This window comes from Amblyraja radiata, chromosome 14 (genome assembly GCF_010909765.2).
Source record: "Amblyraja radiata isolate CabotCenter1 chromosome 14, sAmbRad1.1.pri, whole genome shotgun sequence".
NCBI classification, from domain to species: domain Eukaryota; kingdom Metazoa; phylum Chordata; class Chondrichthyes; order Rajiformes; family Rajidae; genus Amblyraja; species Amblyraja radiata.
In genome coordinates, this window is record NC_045969.1 from 53,051,740 (window position 1) to 53,077,147 (window position 25,408).

General features: G+C 44.7%; 1 protein-coding gene across 2 annotated transcripts in view; it reads left to right on the forward strand.

Moving 5' to 3' along the window:
• LOC116980779 (E3 ubiquitin-protein ligase DZIP3-like) overlaps nt 1–25,408 on the forward strand; it is an 87,866-nt gene that overhangs the window by 29,922 nt on the left and 32,536 nt on the right. The window contains exons 9-13 of one of the 2 annotated variants that reach the window (XM_033033363.1): nt 5,898–5,945; nt 6,593–6,681; nt 9,631–9,684; nt 11,206–11,273; nt 15,650–15,720. In XM_033033363.1, the coding sequence (XP_032889254.1) occupies nt 5,898–5,945; nt 6,593–6,681; nt 9,631–9,684; nt 11,206–11,273; nt 15,650–15,720 (330 nt within the window). The remainder of the gene's footprint in view (nt 1–5,897; nt 5,946–6,592; nt 6,682–9,630; nt 9,685–11,205; nt 11,274–15,649; nt 15,721–25,408) is intronic. The other variant, XM_033033364.1, reaches the window with a different exon arrangement.

A 25,408-nucleotide genomic window follows, 5' to 3' on the forward strand; every position in this document is an offset into this window, starting at 1 on the left:
TTCTCCCCATATCCCTGGATTCCGTTAGCTCGAAGAGCTATATCTATTTCTCTCTTGAAAACATCCAGTGAATTGGCTTCCACTGCCTTCTGTGGCAGAGATTTCCACATTCACACTCTCTGGGTGAAAAGGTTTTTCCTCATCTCAGTCCTAAATGGCCTACCACAGTTTCTCCACCTCTTCCTTCTTCTCCCCCTCCCCACCCCCACATCAGTCTGAAGAAGGGTCTTGAACCGAAATGCCACCTATTCCTTCGCTCCACAGATGCTGCCTCACCTGCTGAGTTTCTCCAGCATTTTTGTCTACCTTCGATTTTTCCAGCATCTGCAGTTCTTTTTTAACCACTTATTCTTAAACTGTGACCCCTGGTTCTTGACCCCCAACATCGGGAACATTTTTCCTGCATCTAGCCTGTCCAAACCCTTAAGAATTTTATATGTTTCTATAAGATCCCCTCTTACCCGTCTGAATTCTAGTGAATATAAGCCCAGTCGACCCATTTATTCATCATATGTCAGTCCCGCCATTCTGGGAATTAACCTGGTGAACCTACGCTGCACTCCTTCGATAGCAAGAATTCTATGTTACATTTAACTCCGTCTAAATCGTTAATTTATATTACTAAAAGTCTGATCTTGACCGCTTTTGGCCCACTGTGCTGCGATTTCCGAGAGAACCCTGCCACCTACGGCCGTCATTTTTAGCCACCTCACTCAGAGCCCCCCTCCGCCTTCCGGGACCAGAGGATTTTTCCCATCGATGAAAAATCAGAGATATATTAATATATTTTTTAAATTCCCCATTCTCTCTGTTGCCCCTGCTGGAGGCAGGGAGGAGAGGGGCGGGGACTATAAAACGCGGAAGTGTCGTGCCTCACTCAGTCTCTGCCAGACCCAGGAAGCGAGAGGGTCACGGCTCTCTGAGCTGTGAATAACACTGAACGCACGTCTACTCCACGGTGAGTCCCCTCGATGTGGCTGCTGCCAAATTGTTTGCCTTTTTATTTAAAGTTTGTGTTCACAAAATTAATTTTGGTTGTCAGGTGGCTGCTGCCCAATTGTTTGCCTCGCCTTTTTAAAAATGTTTGTGTTCACAAAATGAATTTTGGTTGTCGGGTGGCTACTGCCCAATTGGTTGCCTCGCCTTTTAAAAAAAGTTTGTGTTCACAAAATGAATTTTGGTTGTCGGGTGGCTGCAGCCAAATTGTTTGCCTGGGCTTGGCTTTTAAAATCGTTGCAACAGTTGGCTGCCAGCCCGCGAATCCATTCGACCCACAATGTCTATACTAGCCCTCTGGAAACCAGTACCTTCGGCCCGCAACACCCATACTAGCGCAACAGAAAGCCCCCCCCCCCCCAACTGGCGAGCAAAATTGGAATTGGTGGAGAGGTGGAATATTGCGTTGGTGACCAGCCCTCCCGTGTGATGCTGGAACCCAACGGGTCCCACTTAGTCTAGTATATATTGTAAATAACTGGGGTCCCAGCACCAACAGGTTGGCCCATTGTGTCCATGCTACCTGTTGTACCCATTATTTTCACTAATCCCACTTCCCCACATTAGTTCCAGAGCTTTCTCTGCCTTGGCATTTGCAAACTACATTTTCAAACTACATTAAGGGGACTGACAGGTCAGTAAAATCACTCACAGTTTAGTAGACATGGGTTCAGTGTTATTCACAGCTCAGACTGAGAGTCGTGACCTGTCGCTCCCCCATCTTGCAGAGTACTTGTCTAGATGTTTCTTAAATGTTCTTAGTGTATCTGCCCACAATACCCCTTAGGCAGCACCATCCAGACTTCAGCCATCCTCTGTGGGTAAAAAATCCCCCTCACATCCCCTCTTAATACAAGTCAGGAAGTCATGATGCAGCTCATTCGAACCCAGCTTAGGCAGCATTTAGAGTATTGTGTGTAGTTCTAGTTGCCCCATTGCAGAAAGTGTGTGGAAATATTGAAGAGGCCGCAGAAGAGGTTAACCAAAATGCCGCCTGGATCAGGAGGTACTAGCTACAAGGAGAGGGTGGACTGATTTAGATTATTTTCTCTGGGATGCCGGATGTTGCAGGGAGCCCTTCTACAAGTGTAGTCTGCCAGAATCTTTTTCCTAGGGTGGGAAAATCAAAGACTAGAGGGCATAGCTTTAATATAAGAGGGGCAAGTGCAAAGGAGATGTGCGAGACATGCTTTTTACACAGAGTGACGAGTGCCTGGAATGCGCTGTCAAGGGTTGTTGTGGTGGAGGCAGATCCAATAATGGTGTTTGAGAGGCTTGTGGATAGGTGCATGTATATGCAGGGAATAGAGGGATATGTATAACGTACAGCCAAAGGAATTTAACCTTGGATGATGTTTGGCTCAGAAATTCTGGGCCAAAGGGCCTGTTTCTGTGCTGTACTATTTTATGCTCTTGGTGAAGAAAGCATATGGGATGCTTCAAGCATACTGTGCTATCATGGGACGACAGATGGCACAATGGGCTAAGTGTTCGGCTGGCAACCGGAAGGTAGCTGGTTCGAATCCCGCTTGGAGTGCATACTGTCGTTGTGTCCTTGGGCAAGACACTTCACCCACCTTTGCCTGTGTGTGAATGTGTGTGAATGTGTGTGAGTGATTGGTGGTGGTCGGAGGGGCCGTAGGCGCAGATTGGCAGCCATGCTTCCGTCAGTCTGCCCCAGGGCAGCTGAGGCTACAGAAGTAGCTTACCACCACCGAGTGTGACTGAGGAGTGAATGAATAATGCGATGTAAAGCGCCTTGAGTATTAGAAAGGCGCTATATAAATCCCATCCATTATTCATTATTATTATCACTTTCAGGGATCTATGGACATACTCAGAATCCCTCTGATCACCAGCACTCTCTGGGCCGTACAATTGTCTGCCCTCTCCAAATGCCTCATTAAATGTCATTTGCCATTGCTCCACCCAGATTTCTAGCTAATCACTATCATGCTGTATCCTTGGACAATTTTTGTACTATAGAACACAAATGTTTGTATCATCTGCCAACTTACTGATCCTGCCTCCTATATTCATATCTAAATCATTAATCACAATCATCCTACCAGTGATCCATGTAGTACCCCACTGCTCACATACCTCCAATCAGAATACCAACTCTACTACTACCACTTCATCGTATTACTAACCCATTTTAGATCTAATTTGCCTTCCTGCCCTGGATCCTTTGGGCTCTAACCGTCTGGATTCAGCAGGCACTTGTCAAAGGCCTTATTAAAGTCCATGTAGACAGCGTCCATTCCACTCTCCTCATCAATATGCTTTGTTAGCTTATTAAACTTTCAATTACATTTGTGAGACATGATGGTCACAAACAAACCTAAGTTGACTATCATAATCAATCCCTGATTCCAAATGAAGATAAATCATGTCTCAGAATTTTTTAGATTCTGTACTGTAAATTTGTGTAGTTTTATTTATGTTAAATTATATATTTTGACCATATCATTTAGATTTTGTTAATTTGCTTATCTATGCAAAATAACACAAATAGAATAGTTTTAATTTTTCTTCGGTAATGTTTTGGATAAGGCATTTTATGTTGGTATCTGTGAGACTCTGTGCATCTACCCGATCTATACCTCTCATGATTTTGTACACCTCTATAAGATCCGACCCCTCAACCTCCTGCGCTCCATGGAATAGAGACCCAGCCTACTTAAGCTCTCCCTATAGCTCACACCCTCTAGTCCTGGCAACATCCTGGGAAATCTTTTCTGAACCCTTTCAAACTTGACAATATCTTTCCTCTAACATGGTGCCCAGAACTGAACACAATATTTTAAATGTGGTCTCACCATGTCTTATGTAAATGCAACATGACCTCCCAACTTCTATACTCAATACTCTGACTGATGTAGGACAAAGTGCCAAAAGCCTTTTCGACCACCTTATCTACCTGCGACTTGACCTTCAAGGAACCATGCACCTGTACTCCTAGATCCTAGCCCGTGGGGTGAAATTTAGTTTTGGGAGTGCAAGATAAATGGTATCACATCATTAAAGTGCAAGAGGATGTAGATGACAAACAGTAACGGGCCCAGCACCGAACCCCGATCCACAACACTAGTCACAGGCCTCCAGTCCGAGAAGCAACCTTCTACCATTACACTCTGCTTCCTTCCATGGAGCCAATGCATTGCCCTCTCACATGTGGGGACTTCCACATACTGCTTAAGAAAACTCTCCTGAACACTTTTGAGGAATTGCACCCCATTTAAACCCTTCACACTATAATTTTCCCAGTCTATGGTGGGAAAGTTGTAATCCCCTACAACAACCTTATTTGACCTGCAGCTGTCTGCAATCCCCTGGCATATTTGTTCTTCTAATTCCCGCTGACTATTCGGGGGTCTGTAGTACACTCCCAACAAGGTGACCATCCCTTTCTTGTTCCTCAGCTCCACCCATAAATCCTCACTAGACGAACCATCCGTAATGTCTGCTGCCGTGACATCCTCCTTAACCAACAATGCAACCCCACCCCCCTCCTCTTTTCCCCCTCACCCCTGTCTCTCCTGAAGCTCCTGTACCCCGGAACATTGATCTGCCAGTCCTGCCCCTCCCTTAACCAGGTTTCAGTCATGTCTACAACGTCCCAGTCGCTCGTACCTATTCATTTACTAAGCTCATCTGCCTTACCGGTCAGGCCCCTTGCATTAAAATACGTGCAGTTTAAACCAACCCTCCTTCCTCGCTCTTCGCCTTTCACCTGCCTATTCTGTCCACTAACCTTTCCCACACCACCTTCCATACCAACTTCTAGCCTCTCATGTGCCTCTGTCTTGTACGAGATCCCACCCCCTGCCAATCTAGTTTACACCCTCCCGTGTAGCATTAGCAAACCTGCCCGCTAGGATGTTGGTTGCCCTCCAGTTAAGGTGCAACCCGTCCCTATTGTACAGATCACCCCTGCCCCAGAAGAGATCCCAATGATCCAGAAATCTAAATCCCTGCCCCCTGCACCAACTCCTAAGCCACACATTCATTTTCCCCTATCTTACTATTCTTACCTTCACTAGCAGGAGGTACTGGAATCAATCCTGAGATCACTACCCTGGAGGTCCTGCTTGTCAGTCTTTTCCCAATTCCGTAAACCCGTGTTGCAGAACCTCCTTCCTCTACCTATCTATATCATTTGTGCCAACATGCACAACAACCTCCAGCTGCCCCCTCTCACTCTTGAGGATCCGTGCAGCCGCCCCGAGACATCCTGGACCCTGGCACCAGGGAGGCAACACACCATCGTGGAGTCTCACCTGCTGCCGCAGAATCTGACAATGGAGTCCCCCACCACTATGGCTCTGCCTGACGTCACTCTTCCCCGTTGAGCCTCAGCACCAGGGTTGGAGTCACAGCCCTGGCTGCCGCTCAATCTTGTCGTGTCGACTGCTCCCAAGGGGGTGTACCTGTTTTCAATAGGTACAGTCACCGGGGACTCCTGCACTCCACGTTTACTTCTCATCCTCGTTCTCACCCACCTTTGCTCTTCCTGTATCCTCGGTGTGATAACCTCACTGTCGGTCCTGTCCAGAAAACTCTTGGTTACCCAGATGGTCCTGAGGTCATCCAGCTGCTGCTAACACGGTCCTTCAGGAGCTGCACCTGACACTCAAAGGTGTGTGAAACCTATTCACTTCTCTGCTGCCAGTAGCCTCCTTCTGCACTGCAATATGTCACAAGTTTAAATAACAGACACATGCAGAACCAAATCAAGTGTAGCGTCCTCGCCGAAGACTCTTGAGCCAAAGACTCGCACTTCACATTCCTGGGCACATCACCTCAACAAGGCTGCTCCCCTAGCGCAGGCCCTACTTTTATTTGCTGATCAATTAACTAATTTCCTAATGAACTAATTTACCAATTAACTAATTTAGATTTCGGCAATCGCTCCTTCAACTGCCACTCCTCTGCCGACCTTGAAGGTAAGTGTTGCAGGCTGGCCCTGACTGGTTTTTAAATGTAAGGGGTAGAATGAGGGGGTAAGCCATTTAGAACGGAGATGAAGAAAAACTTTTTCACACAGAGGATTGTGAATCTGTGGAATTCTCTGCCTCAGAAGGCATTGAAGGCCAATTCTCTGGATGCTTTCAAGAGAGTTAGATAGATCTCTTAAAGATAGCGGAGTCAGGGGATATGGGTAGAAGGCAGGAGGGGGGTACTGATTGTGGATGATCAGCCATGATTACAGTGAATGACGGTGCTGGTTTGAAGGGCCGAATGGCCTACTCCTGCACCTATTGTCTATTGTCCATTGTCTCGCACTGAGAAATAGTGAAAAAACTCACCAAGGGTTTACCTTTCGGCAGCCAATCCCCACATTTGCTCCTTGAACTGCCGCTCCTCTGCCGACCTTGATCAATTGAATTCATTATCCATTAAAGAACAGATCTATAGATCACTACATCAAAGTGTTGGTTTTTGTATTTCCTATATTCACAGACAAGGAGTCATATGTGTACTTGTGGTTCCAGCAAAAGTTGATGCAAGTTAGCAATCCAGATTTATCAGACAGTATGCCTTTTATTCAAATTGTAATATACTGAAAAATAATGAATCCTCTGTACTTTAGGACAAAAGCTTGAAGTTAAAGTGGCCGATACTAAAGAAGAGCAGAAAGGAAAATATACTTCAGACGATGAATTTGCAGTACCTGCTGCTGTATGTTGGTGACTTTTTGAATCTTAAGATAGAATTGCACACACTTTGGTATCTCTTTATCGCTGCTAGAGGCATGCATTGGATGCTATTGTAAACACATTCAGGACTACTTGCAAGCAAGCAATCGCAGTACAGTGTATAGAATTTAGAGCTTTGAAGCAAGCTACTCTGATGCTTGATTCCAGTACAACGTCAGTATTCTTTATTTTTTTGTTGATCCTCAAACAAAGTAGTATTTTTCTTTCCTGTCTAGTCCGACAATTCTTGTTCATTGCAATTGTTGTTGAGATGGTGGTGTTGAGTTACCTTCTTGAATTGACACATGCTATCTCTTGAAGTTGGGAGGTCATGGTGCTGTTTTATAAGATGTTGGTGAGGCTGCATGTAGAGTGTTGTTCGGTTTTGATCACTATGTGGAATGGGATAGAAGACTTTATTGTCACATGTGACAAGGCACAGTGAAATTCTTTGCTTGCATACCCAAGGTATGCAAATAGTCACCACATAAACGGCGCTGACAGTTACAAAGCATCCCACGCCAGGTCCTCCTTTGTTTTCCCCTCCCCTCCCCGCACACGGCGGTCTCCCCGCGCCCTAATCGACCACCGCACCGTCAACTGCGGGTCGGCCCGTGAGACCCCATCAACCCGCGAGGCTCCGCTGCGACCGCGAGGCTCCAGCAGCCCAAGCAGGCCTTGCCACCCGACTTCTCTGTGGCCTCCTGGGAGGCGTCTGCTGCTGCGGCCTCCTATTCATGTTATAGGAAAGATGGAAATGTCAAGCTGGAAATGGTACAGAGAAAATTTACGAGGATGTTGCCTGGGCTCTGACAACATCAGAAGGCCTGGGCTACTGGGAGAAGCTGAGCAGGCTATGACTCAATTCCTTTGAGCACAGGAGGATGAGGGGTGATCTTATAAAGGTGTACATAATCATGAGAGGAATAGATCCGGTAGACGCAAAGACTCTCTTGCCCAGACGAGGGGAATTGAGAACCAGAGGACATAGGTTTAAGGTGTGGGGGGAAAGTTTTAATAGGAACCCGAGAGGTAACTGAAACACACAAAGGCAGGTGGGGGCATGTAACGAGCTGCCAGAGGAGGTAGTTGAGGCAGATACTGTCGCAACATTTAAGAAACACTAGACCAAGTGGGACCTGAGGGGCAACTTTTTTACAGAAAGGGTGGTAGGTGTATGGAACGAGCGACCAGCAGAAGTAGTTGAGGCAGGTACTATCACAACGTGTAAATTACAGTTGGACATGGATAGGATAGGTTCAGTGGAATATGAGCTAAACACAGGCAGGTGAGACCAGTGTAGATGAGCCGTGTTGGTTGGCGTGGGAAGTTGTGCCGAAGGGCCTGTTTCCACACTGTATGACTGACAGTCCACCCGGCTCGCCGAGTTCAAGTCTGAGTACATCTAGTAGCATGAAGATCATTCTTCATGATTATTGTGGCCATTTGCAGACAGTTTTAGAACTGAACAGCATTTGTCCAAATATGTCAAAATAGAATATGTCCATAATTAAGAAAGTGTCCTTAAAGATTTGGAACGAATACTTGATATTTATTTTGCATTTATAGTTTTTGAAAAAGGAATTCTGTCATTGACTACTTTCCATTTTACATTGGAAGGTTGAGATGACCTGGCCATAACATCGGTCCAGGAAGAGATGGCAGCTCCAGTTTTATCTATGTCCTTGCTCACATCTTCTGGCAACCAAGCCTAGAAGAGGTTTTTCTAAAAGTAATCGCGGAACTTGGATTAAAATCAGGTGCACTTCAAGTCAAACCAGGGCACTTGGAGTGTCGTAGAGCAGAGGGACTTAAGTGTGCAGGTACATAATTCTTTGAAAGTGGCGTCACAGGTAGATAGAGTGGGCTTTCGGTACATTGTCCTTCGTCAGTTAAGGTATTGAGTATAGAAGATTACAGTTATACGAGACATTAGTGAGGCCACATTTGAAGTATTTTGTTCAGTTTTGGTCACCTTGCTATAGGAAAGATGTTAAGCAGGAAAGGGTACAGAAAGGGTACAGAGGATGCTGCCAGGATTCACGGGTCAGATTTGTAGTGTAAGGTTGGGCTGGCCAGGATATTATTCCCTGGAGCACAGGAGGGTGAGGGGTGACCTTTTAAAGGTCATAAGATCATGATGGTAATAGATAGGTCTTTTAACCAGAGTAGGGGAATTAAGAACCAGAGCACATAGAGTTATGGTGAGAAGGGAATGATTTAATAGGAACCTGAGGAGCAACTTTTACACACATCAGGTGAAATGGGCTGCCAGAGGAGGTTGTTGAGGCAGGTACCATAACAACATTTAAAGAAAATTTGAACAGGTACATAGATAGGAAAGGATTAGAGGGATATGGGCCAAATGTGGGCAGGTGGGGCTCGTATATATAGGCATCATAGTCGGCATGGGTAAGTTGGGCCAAAAGGACGTGTTTCTGTGCTGTATGACTCCATGACTTAGTCTTATAGAGGAGTGCAACATCACAAGAGAAATAGAGTAGGTAGTCTCTTGTCCAGAGTAGGGGAATCGAGAACCAGAGGACGTTGGTTTAAGGTGAGGGGGTAAGGTTTAATAGGAATGAGGGGCAACCTTTTCACACAAAGGGTGGTGGATGTATGGAACGAGCTGCCGGAGGTAGTTCAGGCAAGGTATAACGCATCATTTAAGAAGTATTTAGACAGGTACATGGATAGGACAGGTTTAGAGGGATATGGGCAAAATGGAGACAGGTGGAGTTAATGTAGATGGGACATGTTAGTCGGTGTGGGGGATGTTGGGCCGAAGGGCCTGTTTCCGCGCTTGCTGACTTTGACTCTGTAACTTTGTGTCTGCAAGTCCACAAAATATGGGGTTTTTTTAAATGGGACACCTTATAGTAATGCATAAAGTTTAAAATAAAATAATCCACTGTCATTTCTGTGCTCATAGGCAACTGGAGACTCGAGATCAAAGAAAAGGCGAAAAAAGTCAAGAGGGAAAAAGGTACAATATTGCAATGTTGTGAAGACTACTTTAAATGTAATGCTCTTCCTGAACAATCATGTTACTGAAGCCGTTGTTGATTGTAATGAAAAATCACGATAGCTTCAATTGTTTTTGACAGATACAGACCTCCTAGTCAGGTATTGCAGGAAAACAAATCATTTCCAATGCAGCATCAGTGCCAAAATATAACTGCTTTTGAAAAAGATGCACAGACATAGTTATCTTAGACTCCACTGGAGATTGATATAAACGCTGAGGAAATAGCCTCTATTATTTCAACCACAGTGGGAAAATAATGCTGTTTTCTAGACCTCAGACCTTTGCCTGCATCCAGGCAAGTTAGTGGCTGCACACAGCACTCACAGTAAATAAGTTTGTGTTTCTCAGTTGAAATTCAGTCATGGTCAAGATACCAAATAACATTTTAAATCATCATATAGTAAAGCAGCTTTAGATTTTGGCTGTGAAAATTTCATGTGAATAAACTTGAGGAGATTTTTTGTTAGTACAGCCCCTTACAGTTCAAACAAGGGGACATGACTTGAGAATTAAGGGACTGAAGTTTAGGGGTAACATGAGGGGGAACTTCTTTACTCAGAGAGTGGTAGCTGTGTGGAATGAGCTTCCAGTGAAGGTGGTGGAGGCAGGTTCGTTTTTATCATTTAAAAATAAATTGGATAGTTATATGGATGGGAAAGGAATGGAGGGTTATGGTCTGAGCGCAGGTATATGGGACTAGGGGAGATTATGTGTTCGGCACGGACTAGAAGGGTCGAGATGGCCTGTTTCCGTGCTGTAATTGTTATATGGTTATATGGTTACCATGAATGCAATTGACTTTAACCTGCTCACATCTGATAATTTGAATCCCTAACTTACAAAAAAATCCCTAAAAATACGACAAATATTTTGCAGATTTGGCTGATCAAATTGAAGTTGCAAGAAATATATCTTGTGATTCAGTGGTAATTTATTCTAACGATGTGTGATAATTTAATTACCAATCTCATATAATTTACTGCCAGTTGTAGGATATATTGTAAATTGATGCACACATTTCCCAAAAGGATTTTTTGAGTTTAGCAGTAATTCACATCTCCAGAACTAAGGGAAATAACTTGAATACATTAACCAGTAATGTAAATCTTACGTTCCCTTTTTGAGAGATTCCCAGATCTTGTTGGATGTGAACTTGTAGATGTAGCATTTACTATATTGTCTGGACCGTTGAATAATGGAAACTTATTGCAGCATTGCCATTTAGTGTCTTTACAATATGTGGTGTTCCTTTTAAAAAGATTAGTGCCTCGAACTAAAGCTTCCAAACGTGAAATCTCAGTCAGTGTTAATGTGGGTGTTTTTGAGTGCTCATTACATGCCACTTATCAAACCACTGTGAAATATGATTCCAATCTCTGAATGTTCATTCATCATTAAGAAAACCTCTTTGTGCATTAACTTTGTCTATCTCTCATAGTTTAAAGTACAGCCATTAACGTGATTACTATGTGAATGCAGGGTAAAAAGTCAGAAGCTGGTCCCCAGGCACCACCGCAGGATGCTGGTGTGCTTGAAGAATTAAAAAGGTACAAATCTCTCATTGTATCTCTGAGCATAAAATATTTCCCCATGTTTTTTTGTGAGACGTTAATAAACAGATTATCGTTCACTTCAGACAGATGATTATAAAAAAAATTTCGTTCATTGAACGTTTTGGATCTTTGCTGTAATAACCTTTGACTTTTAAATCTGGTTAGATGACTTACTGCTATTCTGTGGATTCCACCGGCCGAGAAATTCAATTATGTGGCACATTGATTGAATTGTAGTGTAGAATCACCAGGAGCACCAATTTCCATCATCTTAACATCGTTCAGCTCCACTGACACTCACATCCTTTACTTTGAAATTGTTTTATTCTACGAACTCTGGCCTCGTTTGTATGCTTCATAATTGACAGGCGTGCCTTCAGTTCTTATCTTCATAACCTGTGGGATTTTGTGATGTGGGAGGCACTATTGAAGTGGATTTACATGGAGAGGAATGGAATTATTAGTCAAATGTTGAAGGTTTAGATCATATACTGTCAACCCCAGAAAGTTATGTGTCTGTCTGAATGTTGGATGGCAATTGAAATCGTTTACCTGAAGTGATTTTATAAAATAGATTTGCATGGGATGAGCAGGTGAAAGATGGGATAGATTTTCATGTGTGGATTTATTGAAACCTTCAGCAGGTGAGATGAGGAGGAGATTTATCATATTAATGGGAATGCAGACTTGTTGCCTGCCCTGTGGTACTCATTTTGCAAATTTTATAGCATATCAGGTGATTCTATATAATGTTCCAGAACTTTCCATATCCAATTCTACTTCAGAACTGAAGTGCTTGTGATTAGATGTGTGATTGAGACCCATATTATTTCTTCCTTCTCACAGCTGCTTGTGAGAGATAACGATAGATGAAGGTAGGAGAAGATATATGAAATGTGAGCAAGAAACCATACAATCTCTTAAACCTAGTCATTCATTAAGATTATGACTACTGGACCTCAAATTCACTTTGGTAACATAATCAAAACCCTTGGTTGGACTGAATGCTTGACTGTTCATAGCCCTCTGAAGAATTCCAATGATTCACAACATTGAGCCTCCAACAGTGATATGCATTCTTTTCTGGGGTGTTCTGACAACTGTATCCATTTCACAATGATCCCCAAATTATCTGAGCTTTATTGATGATAAAGCAGCTACAATCAATTATTGAATTTAAGGTAGACAAAAGTGCTGGAGAAACTCAGCGGGTGAGGCAGCATCTATGGAGCGAAGGAAATAGGCAACGTTTCGGGCCGAAACCCTTCTTCAGAATGATGTTGGAGTGGGGGGGGTGGGAAGAAGAAAGGAAGAGGTGGAGCCAGCGGGCTGAGGGAGAGCTGAGAAGGGGAGGAGAAAGCAAGGACTACCTGAAATTAGAGACGTCAATGTTCATACCGCTGGGGGTGCAAACTGCCCAAGGGAAATATGAGGTGCTGCTCCTCCAATTTACGGTGGTCCTCACTCTGGCCATGGAGGAGACCGAGGACAGAAAGGTCGGATTCGGAATGGGAGGGGGAGTTGAAGTGCTGAGCCACTGGGAGATCAGGTTGGATATTGCCAACCGAGGGAGGTGTTCGGCGAAGCGATCGCCAAGCCTACGCTTGGTCTCACAGATGTGGAACAGCTGACATCTAGAGCAGCGGATGCAATAGATGAGGTTGGAGGAGATGCAGGTGAACCTCTGCCGCACCTGGAAAGACTGCTTGGGTCCTTGAATGGAGTCAAGGGGGGAGGTAAAGCGACAAGTGTAGCATTTCTTGCGGTTGCAATGGAAAGTGCCCGGAGAGGGGGTGGTTCGGGGGGGAAGGGATGAATTTTAGCTGCTTTTGTCAAGTTCGATGAGAAGCTTCAGTTCTTTTGAAATTGTGTTATTTCCTTGAAATCAACACTAGGTAAGAAATGAAAGGAGAAGAACACCATGTTGCCCCCCCCCCCCCCCCCCCCCCACATCTGTCCCACATTTAGCCTGACTAGGTTCCCTTGAGGCCTCTCAGCATCCTAATCACAATTCAGATGCCCACACATCTTGATATTTTCACCAATTTAGATAAATTACAGTAAATTCCCCAGTCCTGATTATCAATATAGGTTGTAGTTCACTCAGAATCTAACACTGAACTCCACTGTACCATAGAAGAGTGTTCCACTACCTTGTTTGTGTCAAATCTTGTGCTTCCTCATTTCACATAATTTCTGATCGTTTTTGACAGCTCTATCTATCTCTAGCTATGGGCTAGTTTCTCTATGGGGATAAAAAAAACCTTGTTAAAGGTCTCCAAGGCCCAGTAATCCACCCAATGAAGCAAAGGTTCATCCACGGGAATTACAAGACTTAAGAGTGAATCCTTGCAACTGTAGTTGGATCAAGGTGTTAACATGTTGCTATGTTTGAATGAAGAATTCATGGGAGCTTCAGAGGAGATTTGGAACTGCTATATGGTTTCTGATGAATTCAAGATGAAATTTCAAGTTTGGGGGAAAACATAATAAGAGTTATACAGTGCAAAAACAGGTCTTCCGCATACCAAGTTTGCGCTAGGTACCCATTTACACCATGCCACACTAACTCATTTTAATCCTCCCCACATTTCCATCCACTTCCCTCCTGATTCTACCACTGGCCTGCATACCAGGAGCAATTTACAGTGGCCATTTAACCAAGAAATGCAACATGGCCCTTGGGACTGTATTCCTTGATGCAGCATTTGCCACTGAGGATTTTTCAACTGTTATCTAAAAGCAAACCTGCCTCTGATCCCCTTTCCACCTCTTTTTGACAAAACAAAGTGTTGCAATGTCCCATTGTAGTACACCAACAACATCTCCATTGTAATGCCTATCATCAAAAGTATTTCATAGATACAACAGCGATTCCAATTTGTTGTGGTCCAATGAAATACTTGGCAGTAAACTGTTTAATGAGGAAACAAATGCTGGCCAAACTTGTTCCAGGTGGAGCACATCATTAGTAAACCAGTATCTAAAACTTTTTAATGTTTTGTATACAAATTAAATATCTAAACAGATTTTTAAAAATCTGATTGTGTAAGTATGATAGAAAGAAACAAAGACCGCAGCTCCCTGAATCTTGTGCTTTAATTTTTTTATATGATTTAATTGTAAAGGTAGTTGTATTATCATTTAAATTTGTAAAAGGATTTACTGTCACTGCCTTATTCAGAGCTGTCAAGTAGTACGGATTTTCCGGATTTTGTACGGAAATGCGATAAGAATACGGACATACGATTTTGCTTTGTTAAATACGGATTTTATTTAAATCGGCTGGACTTCCTGTTTCATCTTGCTGCTTAAAAAATGCAAGGATATAAAAAGTCATACTGTACCTCTAAAAATTAGAGCAGATTAAATCTATTTGTATTTTAAATTTCAAGATCTGGATGATAATTTTTGTAAGCTTTGATGTGCCTGTCCCGCCAGGTTTAAACAGTGCTGTCAGTTTAGCATGTGGGAATTTAAACGAAGAGCCGTCGGCTACAGCTCTATGGGTTCTAAATATAGCGCTACCAGCTGCAGCGCTATGGGCTTTATACATAGCGCTGTGGGCTTTACACAGTGCTATGGCCACAGCGCTATGGGGAGGGAGAGAGGGAGAAGGAAAGAGGGAGAGAGAGAGAGGGAGGGAGGGAATATGAGAGGGAGGGAGGAAAAAGGTAGGAATGAGGGAGGAAGAGAGAGGGAGGGTGGGAGGGAAAGAGGGCAGGGGAGAGAGAGAGGGAGCGAGTGAGGGAGGGAGGGCGAGAGGGAGAGGGTGGGAAAGAGAGGAAGGAGGGAGAGAGAGCGAGGGAGGGAGAGGGAGGCTTCCAAAATGGCTTCTACATCATCATCTGGTGCTAAAAGCAGAAAGCAGCCGTTCAAACAGCAGTATACAAAGAGATGGCAATGAATGCACTGTCAAGCAGGGTGTGTAGAAGACATGTCAATTGGTATCAAAGTTATGCATTCTTGTACTCTTACATGAGTATGAGCACATATAAAAAATAACTTTTTTCAGCAAAATGGCATTGTAAAAATACTGATTTCCTCAGCAAAATACTGATGTTCAGGTACCAGAATACTGATGTTCAGGTACTAGACAACTGAAATGCTCTGACAAAACTTGGCAGCTCTTCTTATTTTATGCCCTTAGTTTGGAATTCTGAATTGTCGTCAATGAAACACAATGTAAAAACTGAATAGCTCTGACAGTGAAATCTTTGCAAAAAAACTTACACTGTATTTATTATTTTACGCATAATCACAACATGCCAACTATCAGTGAGACTTTGCTAATAATTTGATTATTATGTTGGAAAACAACCAAGATCGTCTGTCATCACTAATACTTTATGTTCTGTGTATTTTTGCAGTACATCAACTCAGAACAGTGAAATTCCAAAGGATCAGACTCAAGGAATCGCACAGAAATCAACAGAACCAGGTATTGAGCTGACATTTTGTTTAGTTTAGTGTAGTTTAGAGCAGGGGTCAGCAACCTTGTTCTGCATAGGGGCCAGGACGCATGTCTGTGAGCGGATGGAGGGCCACATGTATCACGTGGACACATGGATGGCAGGCATCAAATCATGCATTCACAGAAGGTAGACAAAAATGCTAGAAAACTCAGCGGGTGAGACAGCCTCATGCAATCTCACCTGCTGAGTTTCTCCAGCATTTTTGTCTACCTTCGATTTTTCCAGCATCTGCAGATCTTTCTTAAACGTGTTCACAGAAGGTGCTGGCTGCGCTCGGCGGGCCGAATGATTACGGGGAACAAAAATCCACCTGCGTGCCGGATGAATTCGGGTTACGGACCGCATTCGGCCAGTGGGCCGGAGGATGCTGAACCCTGGTTTAGAGATACAGCATGGAAACAGGCCCTTTCGCCCACCTAGTCCACAACGACCTGCGATCCCCACACTTTAACACTATCCTACACATCCTAGAGACCATTTTTATTTACACCAAGCCAATTAACTTGCAAACCTGTACATCTTTGGAATGTCGGAGAAAACCGAAGATCTCGGAGAAAACCCACACGGTCACGGGGAGAATGTACAAACTCCGTACAGACATCACCTGTAGTCGGGATTGAACCGGGACTGGTGCTTCGTATAAGTGCTGTAAGGCAGCAACTTTATCGCTTGCCACTGTGCCACCCAAATTACTGTTTTTCATGTAAGTGGAAAATGTATGAAAATAATTGCTACTAAAATCTTTCAATTTAGTTTTCAATGTTTCAAACCTGACAAAGTAGACAACGTGTGGAGGAAGGAACTGCATGTGCTGGTTTAAACCGAAGACGGACACAAAATGCTGGAGTAACAAGGCAGCATCGCTGGAGAGAAAGAATGGATGACGTTTCGGGTCGAGACCCTTCTTCTGACTGAAAGTCACGGGAAAGGGAAACGAGAGATATAGACAATGATGTAGCGAAATATAAAATAAATGAGAGTCGGACGAATCACAGAAGGTGAGCAGCGAGACAGGGTGTTGTAGAACACCCGTCGGAGGAGGAGAACTTCTTCAAAGTAACTACTAACACGTTCCTCCACCTAGAGGAGCTGGTCCTAACCCTTAACATCTTCTCCTTTGGCTCCTCCCATTTTCTCCAAGTCCAAGACGTAGCTGTGGGTACCCACATGGGCCCCAGCTATGCCTGCCTCTTTGTTGGATACTTTGAACAATCCCTGTTCCAGGCTTACACTGACCCTATCCCCGAACTCTTATCTCCGTTACATTGACGACTGCATCGGTGCTACCCCCTGCACCCATGCAGAACTCGAGGAATTAATTAACTTCACAACCAATTTCCAACTTGCATTCAAATTCACTTGGACTATCTCCAACACCTCCCTCCCCTTTCCTGACCTCACGTCTCCATCACAGGAGATAGACTATTGACTGACGTCTATTACAAACCCACTGACCCACAAATATCTCGACTAAACGTCTTCACACCCTGCTTCCTGCAAAGACTATCCCCTGCTCCCAATTCCTCCGTCAACACTGCATCTGCGCCCAAGATGAGATGTTCGATACCAGGACATCCGAGATGTCCTCATTCTTTAGGGAACAGGGATTCCCCTCTTCCATCATAGTTAGGTTAGGCAGGGATTCACTTGCACCTCCTCCAACCTCATCTACTATATCCATTGTTTAAGTAGTGGATTCTTATACATCAGTGAGACCAAATGTAGACTTGCCGATTGTTTTGCTGAACACCTTCGCTCAGTCTGCCTGGACCTACTTGATCTCCCGTTTGCTAAACACTTTAATTCCCCTTCCCATTCCCACACTGACCTTTCTGTCTTAGGCCTCCTCCAATGTCAGTGAGGCTAAATGCAAATTGGAGGAACAGCATCTCATATTTTGCTTGGGCAGCTGAGAACCCTGGGGTATGAATATTGATTTCTCTCACTTTGTCACCCCTGCATTCCCTCTCTCTCTCCATTCCTCCCCCACCCAAGTCACAGCAGCTTTTGTTCTCACCTAGCTACAGCTAACAATAGCCTGTTCCCTTTATCATTGTTACTTTTTTGGCTATCTTTCATTAATTTGTTCCATATCTCTACATCATCGTCTATATCTCTCGTTTCCCTTTCCCAGGTCTTTCCGTCTGAAAAAAGGTCTCGACCCAAAACGTCAGCCATTCCTTCTCTCCAGAGATGCTGTCTGTCCCGCTGAGTTACTCCAGCATTTTGTGTCTATCTGACAAAGTAGAATTCTGAGGCAATCCAGATTTTCAGCTTAAGGTCCTGGGCATCTTAATTGCGATGCTCTGCCTGCCAGCATGACTAGCCCACCACAGCTGGCAAGCACAGTGGATACAGTGGGAAGATGCCCTGGACATCCTCCACATGAACACCAGATCCCATCTTCATACATCATTACTTCAAACCTTGTTAGAACATATCTTGCTTTTTCACTTTGGACGTAACTGGGAAGAAACATTGAGGGATACAAGTGCTGAGAATGTACACTTGGAATATCCATCACAGTGTGGGTTGTTGTTGACAAAACTGGTTGATTCCCAAGGCATGTCGACTTTAGTCTGTCCTCTTATCACTGAGCTAACATTTGGAGACTCCCTTGTCTAAGAGCACAATGTGAATACTTTCATAACAAGGACAAGAGCCATTCAAAAAGGTGACTTACTACCATCTTTTCAAGGGAAATTAGAAACAGATATAAAATGCTGGCATCGACACCGATACTTATATTCCATGTATTTTTTTTAAAAGACATCAACATCAGTTACTGCTTGCAGTCTAATCACTTTCCCTTCGTAATTTGTCATGAAAATCTGGCATGAAATAATTTATCATAGATGCCCTGTTTTTGTGGTAATGTGTATTCCGTCGGGGAAAACGTAACCACTGATTACCGTTGGTTTCCATGCAGATGTCTGATTTAATTCTGCAGCAGAGATTTAGAATTTTGCAGCAGAAATAATGATCTTTATTTTTGCCATTAAGCTGAACTGTTGCTTTCTTCTGTACCTGTAATAAGCCGAGGAGTGTTTTATTCAATTATCTCTTGTACAGATACTGTATAATAGAGATAAACTTTGAGCTGCTTAAATAATTGACCATGTCATCTCTCCACAGTCGAGATCATATTAATTTCATGTTATTTATTGCAACCTGCTTTTCATTTATAAGTTACCGGAGCATAATTAGGCCATTCGGCCCATCATGGCTACTCCGCCATTCAATCACGGCAGATCTATCTCTCCCTCTCAACCCCATTCTCCTGCCTTCTCCCCCAAAACCACTGACACCCGTACCAATGAAGAATCTGTCAGATCTACACCGTAAAATTATCAATTGACGGCCTCCTCAGCCTTTGGTGGCAATTAATTCCACAGATTCGCCACCCTCTGACAAAATAAATTTGTCCTTAACTCCTTTCTAAAGGTACATCCTTTTATTCTGAGGCTCTGGCCACTGGTCCTAGACTCTCCCACTAGTGGAATCATTCTCTCCACATCCACTCTATCCAGGCCTTTCACTATTCGGTAATTTTTCAATTCCCTTCATCCTTCTAAAAGCCAGTGAGTACCGGCCCAGTGCCTATATCAAATGCTCATCCTATGTTAACCAAATCATTCCTGGGATCATTCTCATAAACTTCCTCTACACTCACTCCAATGCCAACTCATCCTTCCTCAGAAGGTACACAAAATTGCTGGAGGAACTCAGCGGGTGCAGCAGCATCTATGGAGCGAAGGAAATAGGCGACGTTTCGGGCCGAAACCCTTCTTCAGACTTTGTTTGAACACTTTGTCTCATCCTTCCTCAGAGATGGGGGCAAAACTGCTCACAACGCTCCAAATGCAGTTTGACCAGTGTCTTATAAAGCCGCAGCATTACATCTCTTTTTATATTCTAGTCCTCTCAAAATAAATGCTAGCATTGCATTTGCCCTTATTACCAATTCGACTTGCAAATTAACATTTTGGGAATGCAGTACCAGCACTCCCAAGTCCCTTTGCACATCCAATTTCTGAATACTCTCAAATAGTCTATGCCTTTATTCCTATTACCAAAATGCATGCCTCCACAATTTGTAACACTGTATTTCTTCTGCCACTTTTTTGCCCAGTCTCCCAACCTGTCCAAGTCCTGCTACAAAGTCCCTGCTTTCTCTACAGTACACCACCTGCTCTTCCACCTATCTTCATATCATAACCATATAACCATATAACAATTACAGCACGGAAACAGGACATCTCGGCCCTACAATATCATCTGCAAACGTGGTCACAAAGACTTCAATGCCCTCATCAAAATCATTGATATACAACATGAAGATTAACAGCCCCGCACCGACGGCTGCGGAACACCACTAGTCACTGGCAGCCAACCAGAAAAGGCCCTGTTTGTTGCCACTCGTTGCTTTCTGCCATCCAGCCAACCTGCTATCCATGCTACAATCTGCCCTGTGATACCTTGGGCTCCCATCGTCTTTAGCAGCCTCACGTGCGGCACCTTATCAAAGGCCTCCTGAAAATCTGTGTTGTAACAAACATATCAGTGCAAATGGCACTAGAAAATATGGTGATTTAAGTACATACTATATATATATATGCAAGGTGATTAAAATCTATATCTATATGGAAGAAAATGGAAGAAAATGGCGGCGCGCACGGTCGCAGCGGCTCACGGCTCTCCGTCTCGGTGCTCTTTCTTGTTGTTCGTGTACGTTTTATTGTTCGTGTACGTCTTCACTATCGGTTCTGCGAACATCCGCTACACCCGCCAGAACCTCATGGACATCGGTGACCAGCATCAAACATCTGTTTCGAGTGTCTTTCATCACACGCATAACACCCCAGACGACATAGCGAGACCATCGGGCTCCCCGTGGATTGTTGTCGGGTCTAGGAGGCGGCGCAGACGGAGGAGGGAGAGGAAGCAGAAGCGAGGCTGCAGGTCCGGTGTTTTGCTAAGGCTAAGAAAACAACCACATAAGCCACCTCTACCGAGCCTGTATCTCTCCAATGCCAGATCCCTGGTTCATAAAATGGATGACCTGGAATTACAACTCGCTGGAAATCGATATGTTCGTGACTGCTGTGTTTTGATTATCACCGAAACCTGGCTTCACCCGGGGATACCTGATGCTAGCATGCAGCTAGCAGGACGCTTTCTGCTCCGCGGGGACAGGACTATGGACAGGGGAGGGGAGGGGGCCTCTGTATCTACGTGCATGAGAACTGGTGCAACAGCGGGACAATCATAGACAAACATTGTTCCCCTGACCTCGAGTACATGTCTGTAAGATGCCGGCCTTTTTTTCTACCAAGAGAACTAACAGTAGTGATTGTCACGGCTGGGTATATTCCACCCGACGCCAATGTAAACACGACGCTCTCTCTTCTGCTGAACACCATTAATGAACAGCAGCGGGCCCACCCCGAAGGTGTTCACATAATTGCAGGGGACTTTAATAAGGCCAACTTGAAGACTGTACTGCCGAAATTTTATCAACATGTCAAGTGTTCTACTAGAGGGGAGAACACGCTGGATCATGTCTACACCAATATTAAGCATGCGTATAGAGCCATCCCCCTCCCCCAACTCGGCCAGTCAGATCATCTCTCCCTCCTGCTCTCCCCTGCCTACACCCCCCTCAGACGCAGTGCCAGACCCACCATAAAGTTTGTTACAACCTGGCCTGAAAATGCACTCTCCAAACTACAGGACTGCTTCATACAGACAAACTGGGACATATTCGAACACCAGGATCTGGAAACATTCACAGGAACGGTACTGGACTATATCAAGTTCTGCATCGGAAATGTGACTATGGACAAAAACATTCGGGTTTTCCCAAACCAGAAACCCTGGATGTCCAGCCAGGTCCGCACACTCCTCAGAGCCCGCGATGCTGCCTTCAGGTCAGGTGACAGAGCTCTGTACAGGGCTGCTCGAGCCGATCTGAAAAGTGGAATTAAAAAAGCCAAGGCGGACCATAAGAGGAGCATAGAGTCCCACCTGTCCAGCAATAATACACGGGAGGTATGGCGGGGCATACAAGACATCACAAACTACAGAGGCTGTGCCACAACGACAGAAGACCTGAGTGCGCTGCTGGCAGAGAAGCTAAATTGCTTCTTTTCCCGCTTTGAAACACCACAACAGCAGCACTCATCTGCTACAGCCCTGCTCCCACCCTCACCTGGCTCCTGTACTACTCCACTCACTGTAAGGGAGCACGATGTCAGACGGGTGCTCCTGGCAGTGAACCCCAAGAAGGCTGCCGGCCCAGATGGAGTACCTGGTAAGGTGCTCAAAGCGTGTGCCCACCAGCTCACCGTCATCTTCACCAGAATCTTCAACCTCTCCCTGGACCAGGCAGTTATCCCGTCCTGCCTAAAATCAGCCACAATCGTCCCAGTGCCGAAGAAGTCTCCCATCACCAGCCTAAATGATTACCGTCCCGTGGCCCTCACTCCGGTAATCACGAAGTGCTTCGAGAGATTGGTCCTCCAGCACATCAAGGACTATCCCTCCAGACTTCGACCCCCCCCAATTCGCCTATCGCCCAAACAGAGCCACAGAAGACGCCATCACCGTAGCTCTCCACTCTGTGCTGAGCCACCTGGAGCTGGGGCAGAGCTACGTCCGGATGCTCTTTGTGGATTACAGCTCAGCTTTCAATACTATCATTCCGGACATTCTCATCGACAAACTGGTCACTCTCGGCCTCCCCACTCTCACATGTGCCTGGATAAAGGACTTCCTCACCAACCGGCCCCAGACTGTGAGACTTGGCCCCCACCTCTCCTCCACTCGCATGTTGAGTACCGGCTCCCCACAGGGCTGTGTGCTAAGCCCCCTCCTATACTGTCTCTACACCCACGACTGTAGTCTGGCCCACAACAACAACCGCATCGTCAAGTTTGCTGACGACACTACAGTAGTTGGACTCATCTCAAGGGGAGACGAGGCAGCCTACAGAGAGGAAGTCCTGAAGTTGACAGCCTGGTGCTCAGAAAACAACCTGGCTCTGAACACCAAGAAAACAAAAGAGCTCATTGTCGACTTCAGGAGGCACAGCACCGACTTAGCCCCCCTATACATCAACGGCGAGTGTGTGGAGAGGGTCTACACCTTCCGGTTTCTCGGCGTCCTCATCTCCGCTGACATCTCCTGGACAGACAACATCACAGCGGTCATCAAGAAGGCTCAGCAGCAGCTGCACTTCCTGAGGGTCCTCAGGAAGCACAACCTGGACTCCAACCTGCTGCTAACCTTCTACCGCTCGTCCATTGAGAGCCTGCTGACATACTGCATTACAGCATGGTACGGCAGCTGCACCATGGCAGACAGGGAGAGGCTTCAGAGGGTAGTTAGGGCAGCACAGAAGATCATTGGCTGCCCTCTCCCCTCCCTGATGGACATTTACACCTCCCGCTGCCTCAGCAGGGCGAAGAACATCATCAAGGACAGCTCCCATCCTGCATTTGGCCTGTTAGACCTGCTGCCCTCAGGGAGGCGCTATAGGTGCATCAGAACAAGGACAAACAAACTCAAGAACAGTTGCTTTCCAAAAGCCATAACCTCCCTGAACTCACACATGTACTGACTTCACAGCCTAACCCCTGGACTTCCATCTATCCACCTACTGTAATTTGTACTGTAACTGTAATTTTTTTTTAAATATGTGCAATAACCCATACTGTATATAGGAATCCTATTTATTCATCCATTGTCTTTTTATAGATATGTATATAGCGCCGCAGAACTGTGCACCTTATCCCCCCCCCTTTGTTTTGTTTTTTTGTTTTTTGCACTAATTACATGTCTGCACTGAGTAGGAGCTGCTTTTAATCTCATTGTACATGTGTATAGTGACAATAAAATGGCATTCTATTCTATTCTATATATTTGGGGTGGCACATTGTGCAGCACTTAATGTTGCTGCCCCATAACCAGAGACCGAGGTTCAATCCTGCCTTTGGGTGCTTTCTGTGTGGTGTTTGTATATTCTCTCCGCAAACATGATGGCTTACCTGGGTGGCATTAAATTGGATTGGACTGTTTCATTAGCTCATGATGGAGGCTGCTGCCTCCCCTTCTTTTTGTCTAGTTGCACCGTTGTCCATGGCCTGGAGACCATGGGAACATCTTCAACAGTGACCATTAAGCTCATTCCAGCACACATCTGTTGTCACAGGTGGCCTGTGCACATTGAGCAGAGGGTGCATCAGTACTGCAAGAGCATCAGTGACAGGAGGAGCTTTGTGCCAGATTACCAGTATTCTGGGACTAGTGCATGCATCCCCGTGCTAGAATGATCTCTTTTAATGCTGATTCCAAATCGCTTTTGTTCCTGGGAAGATTTCCCAAGTGCAAGCAAGGTACCTTGTATAAGTGTGCACTTGCATGGCATGTTTAACAGTTCTATCAGCCACATTTAAACATGTTCAGTGCCCTCCATAATGTTTGGGACAAAGACCCATTGTTTTTTTATTTGCCACTGTACTCAACAATTTGAGATTTGTAATAGAAAAAATCACATGTTGTTAAAGTGCACATTGTCAGATTTTATTAAAGGCCATTTTTATACATTTTAGTTTCACCATGTAGAAATTACAGCTGTGTTTATACATAGTCCCCCATTTCAGGCCACCATAATGTTTGGGACACATGGCTTCACAAGCGTTTGTAATTGCCCAGGTGTGTTTATGCCTTCTTAATGCAGGCATAAGAGAGCTCTCAGCACCTAGTCTTTCCTCCAGTCTTTCCATCACCTTTGGAAACTTTTATTGCTCTTTATTAACATGAGGACCAACGTTGTGCCAATGAAAGTCGAATAAGCCATTATGAGACAGAAACAAGAATAAAACTGTTAGAGACATCAGCCAATCCTTAGGCTCACCAAAATCAACTGTTTGGAACATCATTAAGAAGAAAGAGCACTGGTGAGCTTACTAATCGCAAAGGGACTGGCAGGCCAAGGAAGACCTCCACAGCTGATGACAGAATAATTCTCCCTATAATAAAGAAAAATCCCCAAACACCTGTCCGACATATCAGAAACACTCTTCAGGAGTCAGGTGTGGATTTGTCAATGACCACTGTCCGCAGAAGACTTCATGAACAGAAATACAGAGGCTACACTGCAAGATGCAACCATTGGTTAGCTGCAAAAATAGGATGGCCAAGTTACAGTTTGCCAAGAAGTACTTGAAAGAGCAACCACGTTTCTGGAACAAGGTCTTGTGGACAGATGAGACGAATATTAACTTATATCAGAGTGATGGCAAGAGCAAAGTATAGAGGAGAGAAGGAACTGCCCAAGATCCAAAGCATGCCACCTCATCTGTGAAACACCGTGGTGGGTTGTTATGGCTTGGGCATGTATGGCTGCTGAAGGTACTGGCTCACTTATCTTCATTGATGATACAACTGTTGATGGTAGTGGCATAATGAATTCTGAAGTGTATAGACACATCCTATCTGCTCAAGTTCAAACAAATGCCTCAAAACATTGGCCGGCAGTTCATTCTACAGCAAGACAATGACCCCAAACATACTGCTAAAGCAACAAAGGAGTTTTTCAAAGCTAAAAAATGTTCAATTCTTGAGTGGCCAAGTCAATCACCCGATCTGAAC